The 26,600-nt window shown below is 51.2% G+C and overlaps 1 protein-coding gene across 3 annotated transcripts in view; it reads left to right on the top strand.

Annotated features, from left to right (window-relative positions):
* The window catches only part of a (arc), a 221,854-nt gene that overhangs the window by 153,939 nt on the left and 41,315 nt on the right, over nt 1-26,600 (top strand). For all 3 annotated transcript variants that reach the window (XM_065452070.1, XM_065452068.1, XM_065452069.1), the window contains one exon: nt 9,812-10,523. In XM_065452070.1, coding sequence (XP_065308142.1) covers nt 10,115-10,523 — 409 coding nt within the window. In that variant the 5' untranslated portion in view covers nt 9,812-10,114. The remainder of the gene's footprint in view (nt 1-9,811; nt 10,524-26,600) is intronic.

The raw sequence follows: 26,600 nt of genomic DNA, 5'->3' as shown, positions 1-26,600 counted from the left end.
GATTAACCGTAAACAGGCAATCAACTTGAAGTGCTCCGTTGTCTGCCAACTTGAGCAGGCAGCGGCCGATCTATCGTGCGCACCGACCTTTGACGGTGTAGCTTCGCTGTGGTGTGCACTAGTTGTTCCGAGTCGTTAGATGACAAATCGGACTCAATCCTCGTGTATCACTTGGACACGCCGAATTGAAGACGACACCGTGCGGAAATCCACAGAATTAAACGGCGAGCGTATAGGACGAGCTGTATGATTAGGTTCGCAGTGGCTCCCCTTGCTTTCCATTCTGGCCTATAATTCACGTGAGTGGGCTCATTTTTCCACCTTCAACTAGCCTAATACGTTTCATATTCTATGGCTACGTCGCTGCGTCTAAAATGGCTGCGTTGGTCACAGACTGTGTTTTAGCAAGGCATTATCGTTGTGGCGCTGTACCAATGGTTTCCCAAAACTTCGCATGCGCGGGGTTTACTACGCACTTGCTGTCGCTGTCGTGTCGGCAATGGTGTAGAACAGTAGCGCTAGGCTAAAACACTACGGTCTGATCCAGCTGTAATACGTAAAAGAGATAGCGGAAAGAAGAAAGCACCACTAACAGAATGTGTACGTTATCAGTGAGTTGACGCAGGATGCACGCGTCTCGAACTTTTCAGTATCGCTCTTGTGGTAGTAATTATGGGCTACTAAATCTAATCTGAGGCAAAGCTGGTTCAGTCGCGCTTCGAATTCCTGCCCGCAGCGGCCGCATTCCAATGGTGGTTGCGCGCAGGGAAACTTGTTTACCGCACCTTGTGTGCACGTCAAAGATTTCCAGATTGTCCGACCTGATCTTGGAGCCCTCCACTCCGGCGTCTCTCGCCGCGTTGTCGATGGATGGATGGATGGATGGATGGATGTTATGAGCGTCCCCTTTGGTACGGGGTGGTGGGTTGCGCCACCAAGCTCTTGCTATTATACTGCCTAATGAACTAGATAAAAAAAAACAAGAAAAAAACACGATGAATTCCCATCACCAAATTTTCCGACTCCCTATTGCGAACTTTGTTTTTGTACGTCTCCGTTTTTTGTCGTTTCCCCACTTTTATTCTACCAATCTTCCAATCGCCTTTTACTTCGAACTTTACGCGCCCTTCGCATTTACGAGCCCGTTCGCATTCTAAAGCTGAGCGATAATTCGAATGTGCGCTGTCATTGCGTTCTGCGAAGTTTGTCATGTTGTGACTCAGTTCGATTGTGCCAATGATAGAAAACTCGGCACGATGCTGGTAAGCAGCAGTTGGACATAGTTCACCATTCGGATATTCGCCATTGCATGGGTGATATGTGTGTCGACAGTTACGTAAGTTCCACTACAACTCTTGAGAGGAAGTTGGTTTCCGACATAGCCGTGAAGAACTCCTTTTAAAGGTAAGCATATAATAATAATAATAATAATAATAATAATAATAATAATAATAATAATAATAATAATAATAATAATAATAATGAAAGTGAGGCTGTCGACCGCATCGTGACTGCAAAGGACGTGGAGTGTTGGACTGCATGGCAGTCAGCGATTTGCTTACGTAAGCTCCTACCTGTTGATAAACATTCCAGAAACTGCGTCTTGCATCTGTGCATAAATTTTGCAGACCACAACAGGTAATAAATGCTGTAGCGGTTCAGGAGGACGACGGTATGTGCATCGCTAAGTCGCTGTTCTCGAGACGGTGGCCGCGTACGCTGATAGCCTGCTGCTCTCGCAGCAAATGATTTCGGAGATCACTGAAGCCCCGTTATTTCATTTTGTGTGTGTGTGACTTTCGTTCTTGTTTCATCTTCGACGAGAATTTATCACTGGCGTGGTTGGGATATCCTTCTCTGCGGTCGCCTATACACTTTACCGGACCTTTTATCACTTGTTGGTCGACAATGAGTATACGCGTCCACCGATGTTGAGTTCGCGCATGTACGCCACCGGCATCGTCCAACAAACGATGCCAGACTCGATTAACTCGGGGAAACCCTGCGTGTATTCCGAAACGTCGGGCCTTCTGGGCATGGCATTCACGGACGCGAGACGGCATGCAGATCACGTGTACAGTAGCCGCGCTACTTGTCTTTGTCCGTCGACGTATAACCTTATCGGACTGTAGCCGTCTGACCGTGCCGCCATGTAGCTGCGTACTTGTGATTAGCTAACGCGTATAGCATAAGTATCAGAGGCGCTCTCGAGTCGGGGCCACTGGCAAGTCCCGACTGTGCTATAAACCGTTAAAATATTATTGAACGTGGCTGGCTGGTCTGTGCGCACTTCGCGGTGAAGGGGCCCCGGAAAGCATATTGAACTGACTTTCCGCTCCTCTATCGCTCAATACGGGAGTTAGTCGCAGTCTTGTGTCCGGGGTTGGTTTATAGTATGAATGCATAAATTATCTGCTGGACAAACACCTTTTAGCGGCACTGGTGAAGTCACTCTGCAGACGAGTCTAAGAGAAGCGTAATACGCCGTCCCGTTACAGAGATAAAATTGACGGAATATAACCGCACACGCCTGGGACGAAAGCCACAATTTCTCGCGAACAAATAGAATATAGGAAGTGAACGGTTTTTTTTCTTCTTTGCTGTAAGGTCTGCCGATAGAGTGTTTAGAGTGTACGCGTATATATAGCCGTGCAAGACACATTGTTCTTATTTTAAGACAAGTTTTAAGGGCTGTTGTGGTGACCTTCTGCAGGAAAAGAAAGTTTGGCCGAACTAATGTGCTGCAGCGCATCTGAACCACCGAAGGCAAAATTCTAGGCAGTGTGGGCAATGACAACACTCTATTTGCCTCGAAAAAGGTTTCTACATCCACCTACTTTGCCGCTCAGAACTAAACATTTGTAATCATTCTGGTATGTTAACAATAAAAAAAATTACGATCACTACACTGAAATATGACGGTGGGCATGCCTGGACGGGCACTGCGGCGTTCCGATATCAATTTAATTGGCGCATTGCTGCCGTAGTGGAGAAGTGGAGCGACGGAAACGGGGCCGCAGTCGATTGGCATGTGCCCTTCTTCCGTCGCTGCCCCGATAAACGTTGCTTCCACGTTGCTTCCAATGCAAAGACGCCTCACGTCATTGTCATTGCATGTAGGCGGCGGAGCTAGTAAAAACAAGAGTACCCAGACATGAGCATTCCATAGATATCTTTAGCCTGTCCTTGCGACGTGTTATCATTTAGAAATACTGGCATATCCCGGCGAAGCCGTCTTGCGGAAGTGTACTTATGAACCCAGCGCACAATTATTGCGATCAGCGAACATGTTTCTTTAGCTGCTGACGTGAAGCGTCGACAGTGACATAAACATTAGCATACTGCGCCTCTGATTACTTTCCTCCGATGAGGGCTGTAGTGCAGTGCAAAAATATTTTTAACAAGTTGTAGTTGAACGAAGCACCGCAAGACGTCGTTACTTGCGCAGCTGGTAAGATGCTGCCTCTGATTATCCGGTATTCCGCAAGCGGCAACACGTATTCGCGCGAGCTACGACTATAGTCTTACTTGTTCATAAACGCATAAATGTCCACCGAATACCGGGTTACCGGAGACATGAACTGCAGAATTAGTGCTGGTATAACGACATGTTGGGACGCATTGTTCAACTACAGCGCAGTAGACGTGTTTTCGGGCTACGTGGGTGTTCCTGTAGAAGACGACAAAACAAAAAAATACCGTGGCTTGACGATTACATCACAACGGCCCCAGCAGCTATAGTAAGTAGCATATAATTGCTCACTGTTATACCAAGCCTGGGTACCCTTCAGTTAAACGCAGCACCACTAGGCGGCGCCACGAATACGGGCGCTCCCGTTTACGTCACCGGTATTCCACAAAAGGCAATACGTTTTACGGAGAAGCTACAACTCCCTACTGTCTAAGCCACGCAAGTTCTCCATAATGTTCCAGGAGTCGCAGCAGGACACTGTAGTCTGACGTTAATAGAAGTGGCTGCCTTTGTGACTCCTTGCCCTCCCTGCGATTTGCAATGTTGTTTACTTTCCGAAAAAAAAAGGAAAGCTGACAACTTTTCATAACTACGTTTCAAATAATTGGTTTACCACAGCGCCCGAGAAGCACTTTTATCACTTTCTACCTCTGCGTTTCGAATACTTGCCAAGGCTGAATTGTGCACCACGCCGTAAGTCAGTGTCACGGCACAAGTATTCGAAATACAGAGGACGAAAATGATGCGAGTGTTTGTCGAGCGTTGTGGTGCACCAAACACTTGAAAATGGAGTTTGGAAAACTTGTCTTCTAGTGCCGTAGCGATTGAAAAAAAAAAGGAAAGCAGACAATTCTGTTGCTTTCTGGTGGCTTCCATTGTGAGAGACTGTTCGAGAGGCCCCTATCTTCGCGCCGTGCATCGCCGTATTCGAGACAATGGCGCTCGGTAAACAGACCGTGCATTCTTGCGCCCTCGTCGGTGCATGCCGTGCTCTGTATGAGAAGTATATAATTTCAGACGGCCACATGGCGTTTCTCTTGACGGCGGGAAAGTTTCAACACTCGGTTCAGGGCTGAGGCTATGTGGCACGAGGTCACCGGTTCGAGTCCTGGCATAGCTGCTCGCATTTTCGCGGAAGCATATGATGCACACGTTGTATAGAAATGGTGGATGTGCTTAGGTTCCATCGCGCGACTATAGAGAAACCACGGCTGTGCAAGTTAACCCACGGGTCATTATTTCACAGCCATTTTACATTTAACGCATTTATATTTGGGACTGGCCGTAACGCTTCGCTGACGATGAAACCGAAATCTAGGGCCCTGGTGTTGTAAACAGGTTGTTGGGACGTTTTGCGATCTACTGCTGGACAAGAGATTGACGTAATAATTCTGCGGAAACGCGCAAGGCAGAGAGAAGTATTTAATGAAGGGAAAATAAGCGAAACCCCATGGGTTTCCTTTGTAGCACTTAGCTGCGTTTCGGTGGATGTCTCATTTTCCCTTTATTAATTACTTCTCTGCCACATTGCGGGTTTCCGCAGAACTGTTACCCCAATCTCTTGCCTTTGCTTCTTAGTTGTTGATGAATGCGACTTCGCCTGCCATCTGCTAGCCGCCTGGTTAGCTCAGATAGTAGAGCGGCTGCCCCAGAAAGGCGTTGGTCACAGGTTCGAGTCCCCGACCAGGACGAATTTTTCTTCAACTGCGAAACTTTTCTTTCGAGGAACTCGTACGGGTTTCCTTTGTAGCACTTCGCTACGTTTGGGTGGATGTCTCATTTTCCCTTTATTAATTACTGCTGCACACATACGCATATAGAGAAGTTCACGAAATTGTAGTGTCACTTGAGACTGTTGTCGAATCTCGGCACCGCACGACGCATTTTTTATTTCTTCTTTGAAAGCAACGCCCGTTTGTTCGCGTTTGTTTTTTATTGCTTCTACACTGGGCGCTCCTACTTCTCCACTGCCCTGCGCAGTGACATTTGCCACACTCTCTCGCATACATAATGCGGGCAATGCTGTGACGATAATTTCTGTCAGTGCTGAAAGCTTGCGGGCACTTGCGGGCACTTGCGGGCACTTGCGGGCAGGTGGTGCAAAACTCCGTGCAGATTATAATTTGTTTCATTACATTTATTTCAACGCTTCATGAAAGCTTAGCTTCTCGTATTCCAACCTGTGGGTTGGAAAAGAGTACGCGGACGTACTCTTTTTCTGTGAAATCGCGAACTAACTACGTCTCAGTCAATCCTCACCAATGTCCATTCCGAATTACTATTCGCATTGCCAGCGCCTATGCTCTATGCATTGGAGAAGGAAAAAAAAGAAACACTAGCTCCAGTGAACCGTCTCGCCTGCAGTTACCATTGCTGAAGCACCGCCAGCAAAACAGCGTGACGTCACACAGGTGTTTCCAGGAAAGTCGTCACCACGATGACGAGCTGGCACGTGCGACCGTATACACGCAACCACGCACAACACCACACGCACAAAACACACACATTTCCTCAACGCTGTGTGTTCTCATTTGTTACTGTTTTTCTAGTTGAGTAGTTTTACGGCTGAAAGAGAGCAAAGTAAGGAAGCAAAAACAGAAAACGAAACCAGCGGCTGCGCAGCTGGAATTCTGCGGCGTCCTTGCGCCAAGGTCCCTGCTCTCGAAACAAGGTTAGCCTTAATGGCGTCGTCGCTCCGCGTGCGACCGCGGCATTGCGTCTATCTGTTGGTCTGTAACGACGCCGTGGGCGCCCGGCTATTCCCAGTGAGGTGCGCGTTCGGACGAGGTACGTCGGGACATTCCAGGAATTCTGTCGCACGGCACGTCCCGCTGTAGTGCCACGAGCAGCGTTTCGCTCGACCGATAGAGCCGTGGAGTGCTCGCGGAAAGCTGGCAACATTGGGCTTTAACAGTGGGGAAAACACTTGTACAGTCGACATCAGTACGAAAGGGAAGAAGTTTTCTTCTTCTTTAAACAAAAAAACGACGATAACTCCTGATGCGTGGGTAAGCCTACGAATTTTATAAATAACAATTAGTTTTCCTGTTGATCGAACATTTGGTGTCGGTGAACACATTTATGGAAGGCACGTGCGTTTAGCCCCTGCGGGCGTTTAAAGAAAAAAAAAAGCAGGTGTTGCGTTTCATATTGATGACGACTGTACGGCTTTCTCAAATGCTTCGAAGCCACTTACGCTCGTGTATGGGACTGATGTTGCTGCAAAGGCCCCAATAGCTGGACAGAGACAGTGTTCTTCAGGCACCTCATTTTCCTATAGCGAAAGGCGTCTGGTATACGAGCTGCGTATAAGCAGGACCCGACCACAATACTTGTCCCTCGTGGACTGGCTGTGGAATTTCCAACAAATATTGTACAGGAAGTTCTGCGAAAACTTCAGCCGCATGGTGGCTGAGAGCCCATCGCGTTCCGCTGCTCAGCACAAGGTCTCAGGCTCGATACCGGAAATTTCGACCACCTGGGGTTCTTTAACGTGCACCTAAATCTAAGCACACGGGTGTTTTCGCATTTCGCCCCCATCGAAATGCGGCCGCCGTGGCCGGGATTCGATCCCGCGACCTCGTGCTTAGCAGCCCAACACCATAGCCACTGAGCAACCACGGCGGGTAAGTTCTCTCTTTTCACGCAATACCTGGCTATAAGCAAGTGTTCCGATTCGCCCTCTCTTCTCCATCGAGGCGCGTTCGTGACGTGGCGTCGCAGCCAGTGGGCATATAGGTGTCGTTTTGCTGCTACAGACGCCTCCGGCTTTTACACTCAATGGGGCATTTGAAACTTTCGTATAACAAAAGAAGTGATAATCAAGGTAGCAACTTGCACCAGGTACACAGGTTAGAGGAATTCAATGAGCAAGGCAGCGGTACACCGTGGCGGCTTTTATATGCCTGTGTGGGGCGCACTGGCTGGTGGTGTCCTTTACACGGCGACGTCGGTTACGGACCTTTTCGTCATCGCTAAACCGTGACGTGAGATATAAAGATGAAAGCATGGAAGCTAACGTACGAGTAACTGGTTCGCGTTTGTGTTGATGCTGACAGTACGTGTAGTACACGCAGTCATATTGTGAAAGTGCGGCTTACGGCTACGTTTGGTTGCTACCATTTATTTATTTGCTTGTTTATGTATGTAATGGTCTTTTCTGTCAACATACAGTAGCCTGAACGCACAAAACCGAAGCTAGGGGCTTTAATAGCCTGGCGTAGGCTTCTCTTCCGTACACCAGTTCGAGATCCTACACTCTAGTCTGCTGCTTCTAATGAAACCAAACTCGCGAATGGCGGTAAGATGCCATCGTAGCAATAGTGGAGAGTTTTAGATTAGGGTACGCCAGTGGCTTGCGTACGCAGAAACTAGAGGCCATGGTACCGCGCTTGCGCCGACCACGACGTCTGGGTCTGCGCATGCGCAGTACCGTCGCAGATGGTCTGTAAAGACCACAAAACATTGCGCAGTACTCCAGTCTCACGCTCGCAGAAACGAGGTGTAAGGTAACTGATAGCGGAAAACACCCGGAATGTATCTTAGCTGAAATGAAAACTTCGGTGCGCTGAGGCGTGAAACAGGCTTGCCCTTCATGCGCACGCCCACGCCGTGAAGGCACGCGGAAAATCGCTTGGAAATACGTGGTCGCGTTCCCCCGCGGCGTGCCAAACGTGATGGAACGTTTGATTTCTCAATTGTGGCTACAAATGGAAAGTAAACCGACTGTTCCCTTTGGTACCAGATAAAACATCAGTTTCTCCATGAGGGCGAACCAATGGATGCGATAGCAACATGTTAGTACACGAAGTGTGAGACTCGTAGCTGTAGTGACAGTGCGAACTTAAGTATAAACGTAAGCTGACTGAGTAAAAACGAGCCGTTGTGCTAGGGGTCCTCTGTTTGAATCCTGCCATCGGATAATTTAATTTGTTTGTTAATTAAATATATATCTTTTAGCGACTTTACCCCCACTGTTACGCACATTTGTCTTAGAAGATTTATGGTAAAAGGCATGTGATGTGGGTGTTTTGCTTCGTGAAATGTTTGTGGGCTGCCATTCGCAAAAAAAAAAAAGAAAGTTATTTCGTCGAGAATGTAAGACGTTATATAATCAACTTTAGTTATGAAATGCTGTGGCAATATAACCCGCATGTATCGCATGTTGTACAGCATGGCGCGGTATATAGCATACATATACCTAAATATATACGGCACCTCATGGCGAAGCCGACGGCAAGAACTCGCTTAGCGTGTCCACATTATTGCTATGGCAATAATAATAGACGGGTCGTTCACTCCATGAATGAAGAATACAATACCGCGTCTCACACCCGTTGTACATATTTCGCTGATCCAACGTGGAGATTGCTGTATTCGCGCCGTCGTACGCCTGAAGCATCTACGTCTGTACTGGCAGCTGCGTTATTCGTTCAGCCTGCAGTGCGTTCGTCGGTCAGGGTGAAGCAGGTGGCAGTTTCTTACGAACGTGAGCTGCCTACTAACGTGAAACTTTACAGGCGTAAGAACGTGTACTGGAGTTGGGGCCAATTCAGCGATATTATTTCAACCATCTCGCCAAACGTTTTCTTCTCCGTCATGTTTTTGTAAAAACTACAGCTTCTTTAGTCCCGTGTTTTCTTCGGGTATGATGTGTGTGCTTATCAAGTATGTGTCGCGTCATTGTTCACCCGTTGTTCGTCCGAAATAACATGTCACACTTGCTGTCAGACTAGCCTCCGCAGCTTTTAAATTTTATCTCACCCCACCCCTTTCCTTTAATTTATTCATTCTATTGGACAATAGATAGAATTGCCAGTGGGCCAGGACAAAAGGAGGTTACTGGCTTCCTGTCAGGCCTCCTAATTAAAAGTACGGATAAGTTACTGGCCTCCTAATTAAAAGTTTCGTATTTCTCAAAATGACGTTACCTCTTTAGTCCCCTTGATGTAGCTTAGTCCCCCCTCTCTCTACCTTTTCGCTTCGCTTAGCCCAGAGAGAGAGAGAGAAAGTCAAAGGAAGGACAGGGAGGTTAGCCAGAGATTATCTCCGGTTGGCTACCCTGTACAGAGGGAGGGGCAAAGGAATGCGATAGGTGAGAGAAAAAAGGATTAAAAATGAAAAAAAGACCAAAATAATGAAAAAAGTAGATTAGCCCAGGGATGTCGTCTTTTCTCCTTCCGAAAGCGCTTACTCCAGCTGGTGAGGCATATTCGAAGCACCCTCTCTGCGTTCCACTCGCCGTCGATTCTCGCCAGATTGTTTAGACATGCGTTTACGCTGAAACAACACTTTCTCTTCTTTCGCTGACATTTGTTCCTGTTGCCTTTGTCGTTTCAGACTTACGGGCTAGCTGGTGGCAGCGGCGCATTCGAGAGCCACACTACGAGCCGCGGACGGGGGGGTTCAGCGAGCAAGCCATGGGTCCGAGCCCGTTCCTAGAAGGAGACGCCGGAGGGCGACAGCTGTGGCGGCAGCCCTGAGGTCTTCCGTCGCCCGAGGCCCCACCGCTGAACAAGGCGAAGCCTTCAGCGTTTAAAGGCGCCCGGCCTCGTTCCACTGCCACCATCTGCGGGCCTTATTCCCACAGAGGGCTCCTACTTTTTCCCGTTCGCCCGAGCCATCCTCCAAAGACACAACGAGATGCGTTTCTTCAAGCGACACTCTCCGGAACCTCCCGAGCTGGTGCGCCTGTGTCGGCTGCCTCCGGAAGAAGTTGACTCTCTCCTCCACCGCCATCACCACCACCATGACGGGGGAGGAGAAAGAGGGCAGCCGGCGGCTTTCGCGATGCCAGCGCCGCTTGTCCACCGCGCGGCGGTTTCGAGAAGCGCCAGTCCGACGGCGACTCTCGTGCGGCTCCGGCAACAGCGGCGAGAGTGCTGCTGCGGCTCGGCCAAAGAGGCGATGGCGCTCAGTTCGGAAACGCGTGGTGCCGGCGGTCCCGTGGATGTTGTTTCCCCGGCGTCGACGGTGCCGCGGTGCTGCTTCGTCGAGGCGACCGGCGCGGCCAGGACCGCGACGCCGCCCGGATCGGCAAAGCTGAAGAGGGGTGAGTGTGTGTGTGTGTGTCCTGCACGCCGTCCTGCATACCGGTGCGACCTGTTTGTGCGTGTATGTGTTTATAGTGCGACTTCGGGCGGCGATTTCCCAGCTGCGCGCGTTATCTTGCTGGAACATCCCGTTTACGAAGAGCACGCGGGCCCAATGAAGACAGCGCAGGGTTCGATGACGACGCGATGTACTTACTTCGAACGCAAGAACCTTAGCGCGTTGTCAAGATCCGTGCCGTATTTCTGGCCAGAGCGTTCTCGTTTTGGGACGTCCCGTACGGGGAAAAAGCGCGCGCGCGCGCGCGCGCTCGTGTTCTTCGTTGACAATACCTTCGCGGCTTTTTGTGTGCGAGCCCCCGCTCTTGGACCGTTTGGACCGCGCGATGCCTCCTCCTCTCCTACTTGGCTTTGTGAAGCGCATTTTCGAAAAAGTTTTGGCGCTCTTTGTGAGGCTTGACCGCGCGAATGTCGCTGCGTGAAGGAGACATGAAGTGAGTGTTCAGTCATTTTTAGCTGATAATCAAGCACTGAACTCGCTGAACAGTTTCACTTTAACGAGCGAACGGCGCTGCCATGGCAGATCATGCCAGAGCCCGGCAATAAAGAGCAACCCGATAGAGTGGAGCTGTGTGGCGCTATCGTTTCGTTGCTGCGTTTGATATAGTACTCCCAGTGAATGGCCAGGTATCTCGCGGTCGTATCAACTGGTCGTATCGCAAAGCGTCAGTGGAGGCTCAACTTCAAACAGCTGAACAGCAAACCGCTAGGACGACTGGGTTGCACAAATCGCCTATGTTTACTCGGAGCACTCGAGAGGAAAGCTGAGCTGCCGTGTTTAGCGGGCTTATGTGGCAGTACGTACGTGTGCCTAAATAGAGAGAAAACTTCCTGCAGTCACTCCAGACCGTTATCACTGCAGTCGCTGTGCCCCGAGTGCAGTGCAAACTTTTGCTCAAGAGCCAGGCCTTCGGGACGTGCGCCGATGATTCAGAGGAAACGGAAACCCGCTGTTCAAACACAGCGCATACGTGAAGCCACTCATGCACGCCAGTGCGTCTTCCGCGCCCAGCCCACGCTGCTGTCGGCAGGAACGCGCATACGCGCCTATCAGTTCAGCTTGTGTTCGAAGAAACAACGTGCAGTGGATTTGGAAGCAGCACCTTCGGAGCGTGCCGTGAGCTAAAAGTCGTGAGGAAAAAATTCGTTGCGCTCGAATAGCATAGCGCCGGACTGTCGCTGTCACGAAGTGCCAACAAGCAGCAGGTATGTGTTCTCAGTTGTGTCCACAGTTACCAAGACGACACGCTTTCAGGCGTGCAGACAAGCTGCTGGAGTACGCGCTGGTCTTAACACAAGTTTCGCGTAAAAAATTTATCTCCCAGCTACACAGGCTCCAGATTCGACAGCGCGCGATTCTCAACGGTGACGATGCCAAAATGTATCGTGCGTGCGCGCTGTGTGAATTATTTGATGTTACTAAGCAATGGACGTGTGCAAGCTTGGAAGGCTGTTCACTGTGTCGAAAATGTGATGATAGCTGGCATTCTTTCCTTCTCGGAGCCAGCTTAGCGTGTTGCAGATGGGCGTGACGTCAAACTCGCATGAGATACAGATGCACAAAAGCGTCTCTATAATCGTTGAACCTAGCACGTTTCACGAACGCTTCACACGCGTGTGTACCCCAAGTCAATACGTAGGTTGGTTAAGCTCGCCGCCATGGTAATCAAGAGGCGGTTGGCACCGAAAAGCGTACGGCTTTCACCTGCCCTTCCGAACTGCTATCACCTCGAAACGCTGGTTTCAACGGCAAAGCACGAGGGTCCTGTTCTTTTTCATCTTTTTTTTCTCCTTCAGTTTCCCCTTTCAATTTGTTCCCCGCCGTTCATTGTGAAGACGAGGCGCCGTTTCCATTGTCGTCACGCGAGGCTTTCAAAAACAGGCGCGTTGGGGAACCATAGGGGATATAACCCCGTCGGGGGCGGGGAGGGGGAGCGGTTGATGGGTACTTTTCGGCTGTGTTCTCCCAAGACTCGGCAGGCAGGCAGACAGCTTTTCACTCTCGGCGTCCCATCGCATACGCGTAGTCATGTTAGAACGTGCCCTGTCGTCCTAGTCGGCGCAGCAGAATGCACAAAAAGCTCAATAGCCGGAGGCGCTGCTCGATGCCGGACAGTGAGGTCTAGGCAGGGATGCGAAACCAACTAGCCCAGCCTTTTGTTGGCTTAGGCTAGTCGGTTAGACATGGACGAGTCAGCAGACGACAAACATGCGCCGATGTGGACGGCTGATACGTTGTGCGTCCTCTGTGACTTTTTTTTTTTTTCAATTATAGCGGGCCCTTGTGCGTTCTTCTCCTCGCGCAAATCGCTATCCCAATTCCATAAATCGTGATTGTGGGATTTGTAAGCTGCATTGATGTTTGGAATTCCTGCTGCTTCGTCAGTGTGCTTAGCGTGTCGCCGCTACGTCTGTTTGCCTGTGCGCCTTTGCTCTTGAAGAGTCTGTATACGGCCCCAGCGAGAAGCAACTATAGCCGGCAGCTTGTTGCCGCGGTTTCTCTCGGGCCCGCGCGCTCGCGGGGACGACGACGTTTCGGCATCTGCGACATGTCTGGCTGTGGCCGGGGGGCGAATGTTTCCGACCTGCTTAACGACTGCCGCCTTCGGAGAGAGCGAGAGGAAAACTGCCGGCTCTCTGTACTCTGCCGCTCTGGCTCATTTTTTTCTCTTGTTTTGCCGCTTTGCCAAATTCGCGCGAGAAGGGGGAGATGGCAGGGAGGAGAGACTTCTTCTTTAGCCGTGGGTGCACGCATTGCTTTTTGTGCTTCTGTTTCTTCTCCACTCCAGAGCCCCGCACGACTGAATGACTAATACCCTCTGGCTTGGCTGGCTCGGAGGGCGCAAGCAATAAGAAACGAGCGTGAGGGCCCGCTGCAGGCAGCGCTGGTTCTTCCGAAACATGCGTTTGCGCTCCCCTTTCCCTGACCAGCCAGCTGGTTTGCGACGAACTTGGAGAGGAGGAAGGGGGTTGCTACGAGCCCGCTCGCTCTTTGTTTTTTAAATTTTTCGTTGTGCTTTCTTCTCCTTCTTCTACAATAACCAACATAGCGTGTGTTCGGAACGTCCCGTGTGCATGCTTTCTTTCTTTTTCCCCTCTTTTTCTTCCCCTGGTACAAGCGGTGCAGTCCATGCCGCGTTGAAGATTGGCGGAGGGGGAGGGGGGGTAGCAAAGTCTCGTCGCTTTTTTTCCCTGTCGTTAGAAAACGAGCGAGGTGCAGCCACCGCGCGAAGGCTATATCGCGCGTGCTCCCTGCATACACACACCCTGTGGCCACGCGGGACAGCCTTGCACTTTCTTTCTCTGGACCAGATAGGGCGGAAATTAATGCCTCCCGCGAACGAGGGAGAGCGCTGCTGCGTGTTGTTGGTTTCTTGAAGGTCTCGTAACGCGGTTAACATGTCGCCTTTAATGTACCCGGCCGCGGGTCCCTGTTAGTTCTCGCATCCCCACTTGATTTGGTTAAGCGGTGGGAGTGTTCTCCGCCAAATTGTTTCTTGGGCTGCGGCTACCACAACTCTTCGGAACGAGGGCCCTCGCTCACGCGAAAGAAGAGCGTACACAGCGCGCCTCGAGTTAGTCGGAGGGTACACGGCCGTTTGGCCAACTCCCGGTATAAGATTGTACGCTGCGAAGTCCGTAACGTCTCTTTCTGCGTCGTCGCGCAATCTTCTGCAGCCTGCAGAGCCTCGCGGCGTCTGTTTTCCAATCGGCGGCGCGTCCACTGAGTGGTGCCCGCAGCATTCGGGGTGAATCATGGACCTAGCGCCTATACTAGTAGCTGCTAAGGCGATAAAGACATCTTGGCCGGATGCTTTGAGGAACATTCGGTCCGGACGTTCGTTAATGGTTTTTCCTGCGTTCCACTTCATATCAGGCTGTGATGGCGCAACACATTTTCCTCCGCATTGCGTCATACTTCAATGTTGCGCAACTTACCGAGACTCGCTGGTAAACATTACGACGGGTTTATGCTCGCTTTGCCAAGTGCTGCTCACAAGCATACTGTCGTTCTGCTTAGTCTCCGAAGACGAAAAAAGAAAAAGTACGTTGGTTTGCGCTCACTGTGCCAAAGTTAGACACGTTTGTATGTTGTACTTAACACGACTCTTTCGCTTGCAAGCTGTCTGGATCGCAGAGTCGCGCGACCTTTACAGCCCAGTAGCTCCTTAGATGTTGCGGGGAATACTGAAACTCGCGGAAGAAAAGCGACACACAAGTTACTCGCCGGCAGCAGTAAGGTGAATTCCGGTTGCGATATTAACCGCATGATCCGAATACCTCGTTCAGAATGTAAGGTATATATGCGTGCAGGACACTCCAGATACCGCGCTGCGGATTACGGGAATTTCCCCCGCCGCGCATTGCCAGCCAATTTCAGAGGTCCGCGCGCGCAACCGCCGTTGGGTGCTTTAGGCGTAGCGGGGCCTTTCGTTCTGGAATCCTTTCTTTCCGAGATTGAAATCGGGGTGGGGGCTCAACCACATACGTAGCTCCAGTTCCAGGAAAGCACGACTTTATGTGCTACATATATTCGTATGTACAATACGCGCGTATGCGCATGAGTATGCGCGCGAGGCGAATTGCCCACCTTTACGAGCACGACATTCCTGACTGCCCCCAGCGCCGAAGACGACGTTCTTATACGAGCGACCGAGAAAAACAGGACGACGTCGACGCGGGCTTATCGCAATGTGCTCAAATGCTCCGATACGCCTGACTCAGAGGCCTTGCGACGCGCACCAAGCACACACACCTCCGCGACCGGCGGAAGCCGGGGTTGATTTCATTCGGCTTTGCGTAAGAAGGCGAAGTCAATGAAACAAAGGAACAAAAAAGAAAGATGCAGTCGCCTCACAACTGGCGCAAGAATACAGGCGACCGCCTTTATATAAAAGCGGCGTGAATGTGGAGTCCCGCTTTACGTATAGCCTGTCAAATGATGTCACCGACGGTCGCGCTGCCTCTTCTTCCACTCATTTTTTTTTTTCGTTTCTTTCTTGCACGGAACGACGTCGGTGTTTCGTCTTCCATCTTTAATTCTCTCGTCATTTGGGGGACCCCGCGCCTAACGTCGTTCTGTGGCCTCGGCCACACAGAGCGTTTCTAGAATAGTCGTTTGTTTGTGTGGCCCGTTTTTCCGTTTTTTTAATCTTTTCTTGGCCGACCGAGGTGGTGTTTTGCGCGTGCTGCGTTCGGCGGCGTACAGCGCGCGCGTGCCGTTTGTTGGTGGAAGTGACGCGTGCCGTATTCCAGCACGGCGGAGCGGTGGTGGACGTAACGGGGCACGAGCGTGCAGAGCTGACCTCGAGTTTGTGCTTTGTGTGCCGTGACGGGGCAATTTTGTTGCTGTGTCACTTCTCGCGGGCGTTATTTGTATTTCTGTTTTCCTGCTATGAACGTTTTAAGAAACTATCCAGAGTGGTAGAATATAAAGAAGAAGAGAGAGAGAGAATGCGTAATGGCAAAGAACATTTTCGCCTATCCGTCATTTAGCGGAGGTGGTGTGCTTTGCTTTTCTTTCTTCTGTATTTTCTTTCAATCGAATCGCTCGGTCGGCGCATTTCTGCCCTCCCGCTGTGCAGTTGCACTGCCCCGGGTCCCGTAAGTTGCTCTACGCCGGTCCGCCCGTTTGAGAGACCTTTCAGCGCGCCCGGTCGTTTACGAAGTTATAAAGTAGGCCGACGAGTTACGCACCGCGTTCGCTAGCGGTGTCCCGCCGCCGGCCCCGTCGGCGTGGTTTGTCGGTTTTTCAGCGGGAAGGTCTTTAGCGCCGGTTTTCGCACCTGCGCTCAATGACCCCCCCCCCCCCCCCCCCGCTCTCCCTACCTGGCGATGCTTAGAGAGCTATCGGAGAGCGGCTCATTGTTAGCGTGTTTTTCACAACCTGGCCCCGTTTTATTGTACAAATATTTTCTTTTCTACGGCGTATACGTCAAACCAGAACTCGGTTACCTCGCTGTACGGACCTGTTGGCAAGCGCGCAGCAACATGGCCAGTAGAGACTGCTGTGTTCAAGCAGGGGTTCACAGGAACACAAATGTACACGCGTGCCAGACTCGTAGCACGACGAGTTAATGAAGTACGCGGACTTCGTGACGTTTTTTTCTTTTTACTACTTTTGTTTCTTCCTGCTTTCGCGGGCTTTAGGACTTATTATGGGCGCCGGAATTTCGATGCTGTATGACGCAGAATAATGGTGTCCTCACACGTACACAAGAAGTGCAAGTGTCAAATAGCTCCCATGTAGGTTGTATTAAGATGTATTGGCGCGGTGAATAGGGACTTTTAGCGCGTCCGGTATCTGGGAAAGCGCGGGCGGTGTTCCGGTTTAGCGGGGGCGTAAAGGTGAGCGGCCCGATCGGTGGCGCCAGCTGGTGGCGCAAAGCTCAACCACACAACCACAGAGCTAATTACTGTATTCTGCTTAGCTGCTGGGGTAAATATTCGACAGTGGCGTAATCGTGTTCACAATTACGGCGCTGCCAAAAATTTGCACGAGTGGCGAAGCAGGATATGGTGAGTTACTGCAGTTTTAGCTATGCGTTTGTCTGGTTGAGCTCTACAACACCAGGCGGCTTCACCGCTCACGTTTACGCCCCGACCATCCGGTAACCCGCCCAAACCGCTCCCGTTTACCGGATTAGCGTACAAGCTAAACGTCTCTAATGTTATATCACCTGATTACAGGACGCCCGGAAGAGAACTAAGGGGGCTTAAAAACACAAGCACTTCGCAAAGTTATGGCAACAAAACAAATCTAACAAAACATAACAAAAGCTATGGCAGAAAGAACCTAAAGAGCGCAGTCAAATTTGACTCCAGCTATATAGCATGCGACCTTGTTAAGGCAGCCGCACAGGTCCGAAGTCCGCCTACTACAGCGCGACGTATTATATCAACGTTGTACATCGCAGTATGTGCACGTGTCTTCGGAGCACCACAGGTCTGTGCTCGGGTACTACACTGCGTTGCTGCGACACCTATGTAATTTCTAGAAAGTAGCGCGGTTCCAAGTCGACTCCACTCGCGTTTTACTTAGCCCAATTTCACTCTCGGTGTATACATGTGTGATGTTACTTCAGGCAGTTTGGTGGTGTCTAACTAAAACAAAGCACAAACAGTCGTGCCTTCGCGAGGTCGGCCTAAGCACAATGGCCGCAATCGCCGACATGCCTCTTGCAATCCGTGGGGGGTCAACAAACATGCAGCGATCTGTATACGTTTAAGGTCTGTCTGCCCGCGGAGGACGTATTTCGCATACCACTTTATTTATTTGCACCGTACTTTCTTTTTTCTTTTTTTCATTTTGCGAATCCCTTATTTATCGCCCAGACTCCTTCAAATGCGGGTCGCCTTCCGCTCCGCTTTCTGTCCAGAGCTGCACCCCGCCACCACCCTTTCCATCTCTTGGCCCGGTTCAGTGTCCGCGACGAGGCGCATCGGGCGTGGTTGAAGTAATATTTTAGCGTCGCACCACGAGAATCAGCCGCGCCCTTTCGTGTGTGTGTATATGTATACATCTCCCAGGATTACTTTCGTTCGTGAATGTTCCCATCGGCTGATCGCCGAGTGTGGCATTTTGTTGAGCGACTCGGGTGTCATGTAAATGACGTGCTTTCTTCGGTTCTCGCTTTTCTTTTTTTTTTTTTCAAGAACGTGCTTCAGTTTCCTGAGCGGCACAGAGGGGTGCATGCCTTGAGCCGCATGCTTGCTCAAATGCTAGATGCAACTTTCTGTAAACGGTGTGCTAACTTGGGCCGGTTGGTATGCGTACTTTTGCGAAGAAACAGCACTTTTGAACAGGACAAGAAGATACGACAGACTCCAGTGCTCGCTTGGCAATTGTAATGTTTATTCGCAGTGAAAGGCTATGTGTACGAGCTTATCATTAAGCGCATGCTTACAAATCGCATTCAAACCGTGACAAGTCCATCTAGAGTTGTCTTTATACCCGAATGTGGTTTGTCGTATTTCCCTGCGTATTTCTGCCGAAGAATTAGTTGTTATAACTCGAACGTGATCTTTCTTAACGGATCTCGCTGTCATGCGCTCGATAGACGTCGGCATATATGTAGACTTTCGCTACGTATAAACAATATGGTTGCTATAGCCAGCGTTCGTGCGTGTCTCGTTCCCTCTTGTTCCGTTATAAAGCGCTCTTGCTTCGCCTGCATAGTTTACGCAACTCTGTAATTACTACAACCGCCGAAAAGGCTCTCTCGCGCGCTTTTCGCTCGTCCAACCCACTCGCAGGAGTGATATGTGCTCGTTGTAGCGTCAAAGTTGCGTGCTCGACCCTTAGCTCATTAAGGGGCCCGTAGTGTGCTAGTTGGAATTGGTTAGCGCAGGACAGGGGTAATGCCTTCGTCCTGCAGTGGTCATAAAATAGGCTGCTGCTGCTGCTGATGATGATCGTTTCGATTTCGCTATCCTGAAGGGACGCGGCATGGCACCCTATCTAGCTCGCGCTACCACCATTACGGCGTCCGCACTAACTCGACCTCTTAGCGCAGCTGCACCTGTTACCTCATACTCTCGGACGTTAACAAACACCACTGTGTCCCTTGGGCCTGGCCGTTGCGTTGACCAACGCGTATTCACCCATGAGTGGAATGGCCGGAGAGCGTTCAATGCAACGCATGTGGCGCGAAAAAAAAAAAAAAGGCTAAACGTCTTTCGTGTGATTGCCTTTTTATTTTGAAGATGAAATGCTTACTCAATAGCGCGATGTCATTAACCAGACGTTTGTCGCTTGTAAGAGTGAAGTGTTACGATCATGGGACTCCAGGACATGGCACCTTCCGAAAGCCCCAAAAGCGCGCTGTTGCACTGTTGGAAACAATGCGACCGTCTATGCATGTAGCTTCGTTTGCACGAACTCTGCGCGAATGGGTCGAGTCGAATTGAGCCTTACCGCCCGCACCACGTTTACAAGCATCTCTCCAAGCGGTCTGAGCGTGTAAATCCAACTTTTTCCAGACGGGTTGACAGAAAACTATCGCCGACGCCGGCTTGGTCCGACCTGCTAGTGTTTACAAGAAACCGAATAGCGAATTTCAGCCCAACAAACAATTCGTACGAGTACGTGAACCAGAGGACAACAGTCGGAGCACTAAGCCAACTTGGCTTAGTCCTCCTTGCCATTGTGGCAAGGAGGACTAACGCACACGCCAAGACAACACACATCTGCAATTTCGTCTTGAAACTATGCGGCCCAGGAGTAAAATTTATGGGTTTTTCACGTGCCAAAACCACTTTCTGATTATGAGGCACGCCGTAGTGGGGGGACTCCGGAAATTTTGGGTTCTTTAACGTGCACCTAAATCTAAGTACACGGGTGTTTTCGCATTTCGCCCCCATCGAAATGCGGCCGCCGTGGTCGGGATTTGATCCCGCGACCTCGTGCTCAGCAGCCTAACACCACAGCCACTGAGCAACCACGGCGGGTCGGCCCAGGAGTAATCTGGCGTCTTGTAAGCGTGCGTCCGTGCCGCTTAGCGCGCTGATTTCGTGTAGGCGTGTCTCGTATATATAAAACGTACACAGTACGCACGACGGTTGTCTTCGCCGCACCGCGATATGCCAAAGGGCAGCCGCGGATCGACTTGCGTGGGCGCACAGATTCAGTGCGGGGTGCCTACACGCTGCCAGCCCTGTGCTTTTGCCGATGGCAACGAACAGCCGTGCTATCGAGGTACCTCAGATTGATCGTGCTGCTTGTGCTGCGCTTGTATGTGGCCCGCGCACTCGTTAAAATGCGCGGCGGCCTCTTCCGCAGGAAGATGCCTGTGCCAAGAAAGAGACGGGTGCCGTAACCTTGCATGCCAGCGCCCTTCATTCCATTCCCTTGCGTACATTTCGACCACCCCACATTTTTTCTTGGTTTGTACGTCTTTGTCGTCTTTATGTGTGTGTGTGTGTGTGTGTGTGTGTGTGTGTGTGTGTGTGTGTGTTCGTGTTGTTGCCAGATTGCACATACTTGTTTGCTATCGTGGCCGTTATTGTTGTTACACGCACGCGTGGTCAATGACCGCGAGTCGCCCAATTGATTGTTCGGACGGGAACGCGTATCTTTAGCGGCAGTGTGACGTCACGTCTTGAATTTCTTTCGTTTATCCGCGGGAGCTTCCACGACCCTCTGTAGGGTCTGTCTGCACGCCCGAATTGAATGTTACGCAGTGCTTTCTGTAACCGATGTAATTTGAACAATGCGCGTACATCACGTAATAGCTTTCCTTGCTGTTCAACGGCCGCAAGAGTTAGTTGACTCAACAATCTGCGTACCGGACAAACAGCAAAAGTGTAATTTGCAGTGAATCGAAACTTTCGACAAGTTTCGTGACTTTCTCAAGCAGCGCAGCTTTCGTCGAAGCCGCTGCGCTGTGGCCATGGTATGCTTTTGCAAATGTGAGAGAGAACGTACGCCTTACGCAGGCTTTTTTACATAGAACGTGATCTTCAGTCATGAACGTAACATCTACTCCCACTCCTTGTTCTTCCCTCAACCTTTCTCCGGTGCGCAGCTGCAGCCTTCAGCAACGCCATGCGAAGCCGATCTCTCCAATTTCTCTGTAAATAATTCCACTGTTGTCCTTAAGAACGGCTACTCATACCCTGAGAATTGGCAGACATCTGGTATATTAAACAAAAGCGAACTTCTCTTCCTCGTTCTTGTTGCTTACGTAAGCAATGAGTACCTCTCTTATACCTGCACTGTTCGCGCGCCAGAAGCCAGTGATTGATGTTCTCCTATATTGTTACGTTCAGTGAAGGCTCCTCTGGTCACCGTCGGCTATGTGTTGGTGTCTCGCTGCTACGTTTCTTCTTCCGTGTCGCTTTATCGCCTTATCAGTTCCGCGTCGATAAAGTGCAGCGGCGAAAGCCTTGTAATCCGCGTAAGAGCTTGCCTCGACTTTCGCTCTGTCTAAACAACCACGAAAGACCAGCGCGAAGTAAAAAAAAAAAAAAGCCAGCTTTCCGCAAGATGCCCGTTGGCGCCAGAGCGCGCGCGTTCACGCCTGTGAACTGGCCGGCTCCCTGCGGTTGGCTATACAGCAATGCCCCGCGAATCAGCCAGAGGGAGAAAGCTCTCATCCGATTGAGTGTGGACGTCTCGAGCATCTTGAGCACGTCTTTTGCCCTGCCCTTCAGCTGCCGATATCGGCGGCTTGCTCCATGAAACAGCGGCATAAGAGGAGGGGGAGGGAGCGAAGGAAGCGAGCTCTCCTTTTTTTTTTTTTTTTGACGATGCGCCTCGCGACGAAACGTAGGAGCTGTACTTACTCTCGACGGACGAGCGAAGAATAAAGACGGCGACCGCCCGAATATCTCTCGCCAACATCTCGCTTCGGCGCCGCATACTTTCATTTGTCTATATAGGCGGGCAACGCACGCGCGGGGTCGATCCGAGCGAGGGCCCTCAGCTCTTGAATGCGCTGGCGGTCCGACCCTAAAAGCAGCGGGCAGCGAAGGCCGAATTCCTGTTTCGGAAGATGCACAAGTAAAACTACAGAGAATCGAGGTTCGTTCCTGCTGTTTCTTTCTCTCTCATTGGTATCCCATACCGAGGTGGAGGCACCCGCACGCTTGGCTCGTGCGCACAGCGAAGACAAAAAGAAAACGGCAAATTCAGTGTTCTGGTGGTGGCCGTGCATGAGAGGGCGGCCTAGGGGGGAAGCGAGAGAGTTCTTCCGACGGAGAGAGGACCAACGGGAGAACAATAAAGACGGCGTTCACCCAAGCCGAGACAGGTATGTAGGCGGTGCGGTAACGTGTCACGCACACCTGCCTCGTTTCAGAAGGCGCTAGAAAAGGAGCTCGCGAATACAAGGCAGCGCAGTGTAGAAAGCGGCCGCCTCTCTCTCTGAGATCCGCGAGAAACTAACAAACTTCTTAAGAACGACCTCGGGAAGAACAGTGCCTGCTACTCGAGGGGTAGCGCTCGCACGTGGACGCTTCGTGCAACGGCGGCCGCAACAAACCAGCAACAACACCATCGGGGCGTTGTTTCATTTCCCTCCCGTCGGTCGTCTGGCCAAGTTTCCCGCACGTCGTCGATGTGCCGTGGCGCGTCCTTGGACAAGGTCGAGAGGCTGAGCCGGTCCTTCTCCTTCCTCTGCTGGCGAGCGTCGCCCCCTCCTCGTCGCAGCCTGCGCGACGGCCGTTCCTCCCCCGCCGCGCGTCGATCATGCGAGACCGTCAGAGGTGGGAGGGGGGAGACGCTTGCTCTTCTCTCGACGGCTTCCTTCCTTCCTTGTTTGCTTATTCCTTATTTCTGCATGCTTTTTTCTTTTGTTTCGTGGAGTTGACTGGGGTGATCGTAGTGCTGCTCCATGCGGCTGGTGGCGGTTTTCGTCGGGGAGACCCGCTCTCTGCGTTGCTTGGTTCGCTTGCCGCTGACGGATGGAGAAGGGTCGCGGTGTGAGCACACTGGCAACCCCCCCACCGTCGGCGGTAATTTCGTGCAGCGCCACTACGACTGCTTGCTTCACTTCTTTACCTGACGTTACCGCGAGGGCGTTCCTGTGTGTGTTAATTTCTGCGCGTGCTTTAAAGTGAACGGTGCCTTGCTCGCCAAGCAAGCTTCCTTGTAGCAAGAGACGGGCAGTAAAGGGGGCGCATGTGTGGCGCTGGTGAAACCACTTATCCAGGGAAAAGGAGAGGCCCTGCGATGTGCTGCTGTCCGGGTCGAGGCAAAGGTTCGGATAACGCGGAACCTCTGGTGACGCTGAATATGTCGATCGAGCAGAATGAGCTCAACTAACAGTCTGCAGTGAGCACCTTGAGGGAGCACAGTCTGCTTCCTTGCAGTACGAGAAGTAGGTTGAACCTTCTATGATGGTGCACTCAACTGGCAGGACGAAGCCGATAGCTGCCATCACGTGCACGCGTGCGAAGTCTTCTTCACGCGCTCTCGTCCATCGATGCGTCGGTCTGTCGGTCGGGCGACGTGCAGGGTGCGCAGGCTGTTTGCTTATGCACTCGACGAAGAGAGAATCGTAAAATGAAGCGTGTTTCCCGACTCCGTAGTCGCCCGCTGCGAGTTCATTTTCTGCACCGCCTGCTGCTGCGCTGTCTTTATGTTGGCAAGTGATGACGGCTGCTGTCCTGGTGTTTGGCTTACCTCTGTGGCTCGCGGAGCCTCCGATGAAAGCCGCTGTTCAGGCTCCGTGCCGTCGCGTCGTTAAAAGCGCGGATAGCCTAACCGTGTTACGCTGTTGACCGCCGAGCTGATAGGAGAGGTAGGGAAGACCTGGAATTCGTTCATAACGCGTAGAACACCGTACGCCTCCGTGTAAGCTGGAGTGGGAGGGCAGGAGTATACTGTGCGCAAGCTGGTTCGCTTCAGTATCGTACGCGGTGTATGCTTCGACGGAATTTGCGTGCTTTATTGAGGAGATTTAGAAACAGGGAAATGATTTGGAGGGCACTTATCGGCCAGGCGTACAAAAGGACGCAAGGAGCGCACAAGAGAAAGCAGAAAGTGTACAAAGGAGTTTGAGTTTTCGGGTAAACATAGTTCGTCGGGAACGTAACTTCTGAAACCCTTAGGCGTGCGCAATCAATGGCTAGTGCCTGTTAAAGCGTAGCATGCATCATACAACTGAACATTGACTTCCAGACCTGGATTATATGTTTAATTATTTATTACATAATTCCCTTGCCCGCTCGATTTTGGCACCTCAGTGAATGCAGAAACCGTGCAGTACGCACTAAACAGCACTAAACTACTGGTCGCAATTTACGCAAGAGCCGATATTCCACTTACAACGAATAAGGTGAGAAAAAAATGAATCTTCAGGGATATGTGTGGAAGGATGGATTCATTCAAACTAAATTTTCTTCTTGCATTTCTTTTTAGTTAAAAATCGAAACCTTAAGCCGCTCCATAGCCCGTGCCATTGAACGCCTCAAATAAGCTGTAGTCTAAACGCCGCCTTAGTTCTATGACCCGCAGTGTGCTTATCAGTGGCACTTACCCGTTCGACGGGAAAGCAGTTGAATCTGTTCCGCCATCTATACAACGAACCTAGATAAGACAGCGCATATAAGTTCCGCTGATGAGTATATAGATGACCTCTCCAAGTACGTCTCCACGTCTAACAAGTTGCAGATTTTCACGCAGCTGCCGCGCAGATGAGCCGCTGACACCCGTTCTGCTCATGCGCAGCCGTTATCTCGGATGCTGTCCGACGCTTGCTCTCTCTCTCTCTGGTTCGGAGCCGTCGCTTCGATGAGGCCCCCTCCCAAATCTCTGTCCCGCCCGCATCGCGGGCCAGCATCGGGAGGGGTGGCGTGGTGTCACTTTTCGCGTTTCGCTCAAGACCGGTCCTCGGCGGCACGCGATGCTGATGGATCGCTTTGTGGCGCCCCAGCTTCTGCCGGTCGTTCTACCCAGTCCTTTAGTTGTTTCTGGCCTCCTCGTGCAAGGCGCACGCACGTATATGCGCTGTTACCCTGTTGCTTGTCGCCATAACGCGTGGGGCCCAGAGAGAAGGTGGGGGGCGCGAGGAGTAGCTAGCCAGAGATGGTGCCTCGCACGTGTGACAGCCCTGGTGTCTGCTTGGTTATGTCTCTATTCGGGCGGGTTCCGAGGCCTGAATCATGTACCGATTGTGTCCCTGTAGCCCCTTTTATTCGCGCAGCGACATGGCTGTGTTGTGCGCGCCTTTGAGTCCCGGATGTTTTCTTAAGCTTTAAATATCGGCCTTCAGGGCGTACGCGTATACATGAAAACGGTATTCCTCCTTCGCAGCCCTTCTGGGAACAGTATAGTTTTGCGTATCGAACGACGCTTGCGGGCTATTCGTTTAGCGACGAATGACGGAAAATGTGGGAAGAAATTGCACGTGCGGGCATCGAGTTGCGATATACCGGTGGCACAAAGCGTATCCTGTCAAAAAGGGAATGACGTGGTTTGAGGATTACCAACTATTGTAGCGAATAGAGAACGGCGGGAAGTGAAGGCACGCCCCAGTGACTGTACCTTGTGAGCATTTTCAAGAGGCTCACGAGACTCCCCCAAGATTAATCCGACGCGTTTTCTGTTACGTCATCTGCCGAGCGCGGGATTTCGGGGAAGAGGACCGAGGTGACGCATCGTGCTTACATTTAGCGATTGCTTTTGAGAAGTTGAAGTGCTTGCGTTGGCCGTTCTCCCTTTTTTCGCTCCGCCTCACAGAACGGATGTTTGGGGTCGCTGCAAAATAAGAAACAGATTATACGTGGAACTCTTTGCCTTCCAAGTCCGCCTGGCTCTTATAGGTGATAAGCGATCTATTAAAATGGGGCCGAAAGATGGTCTGTAGATTGCCTGGCCCCGCCTTTACCCTTATCGCACCCGCCATTCGTTGTGTACTCTATAAGGTAAACATTCGATATTACCGTACGTAGTCAGTTATGCTCCCGCTATAATTGCCCGCTATAAGGAACCTCAAGTGGTCAGTTAATCCTGCGCCTTCCAACCGCTATTCCTTGCCTATCAGTACATAAATCGATTCCGAGAAACTGAAGGGCTGTATGCCTCTTCCTTGCTCCCTTGCGTAAACCTGTTCAATAAAAGAAAAACACAATAAATGAACGGAACTGTTCAGCGAATTGTTGCGTCGAGACAGCTGCAACAACCGGAAAAACGATTACGACTATAAGAAACCATTCTGCATGCAAACGTTGTTTAACATAACGAGCGGCCCTCGAGCAGCCAGGCCTCGTTGTCGGGCGCTGAGGGACTTGAAGCGAGCAAGGACTTTGGACATGCGATGCGCGAGGTGTGCAAACCTTCAACCACAGAGGCACGTAATAAGACGCTCTCTCTCTCGTTCATTCGTTCCGCCACACGTCCACGCGCCCCCGTACGCTGGATAATTATACGGCGGCCACCGGATCTCCCGTACACGCGCGCATCCCTTTGAAGCTGTGCCACAGGCCCAAGGCACCGACGGCAACGACTATGCCCAACTCCAAGGAGGTGTTCCCTCTCCGGGACGTTACGGCACCTGCCGTCGCCAACGAGAAAA

The sequence above is a fragment of the Dermacentor albipictus genome, chromosome 2 (genome assembly GCF_038994185.2).
Source record: "Dermacentor albipictus isolate Rhodes 1998 colony chromosome 2, USDA_Dalb.pri_finalv2, whole genome shotgun sequence".
NCBI classification, from domain to species: Eukaryota; Metazoa; Arthropoda; class Arachnida; order Ixodida; family Ixodidae; genus Dermacentor; species Dermacentor albipictus.
The sequence above is the reverse complement of the archived record's forward strand: the minus strand, read 5'-3'. Positions and strand labels throughout refer to the sequence as shown.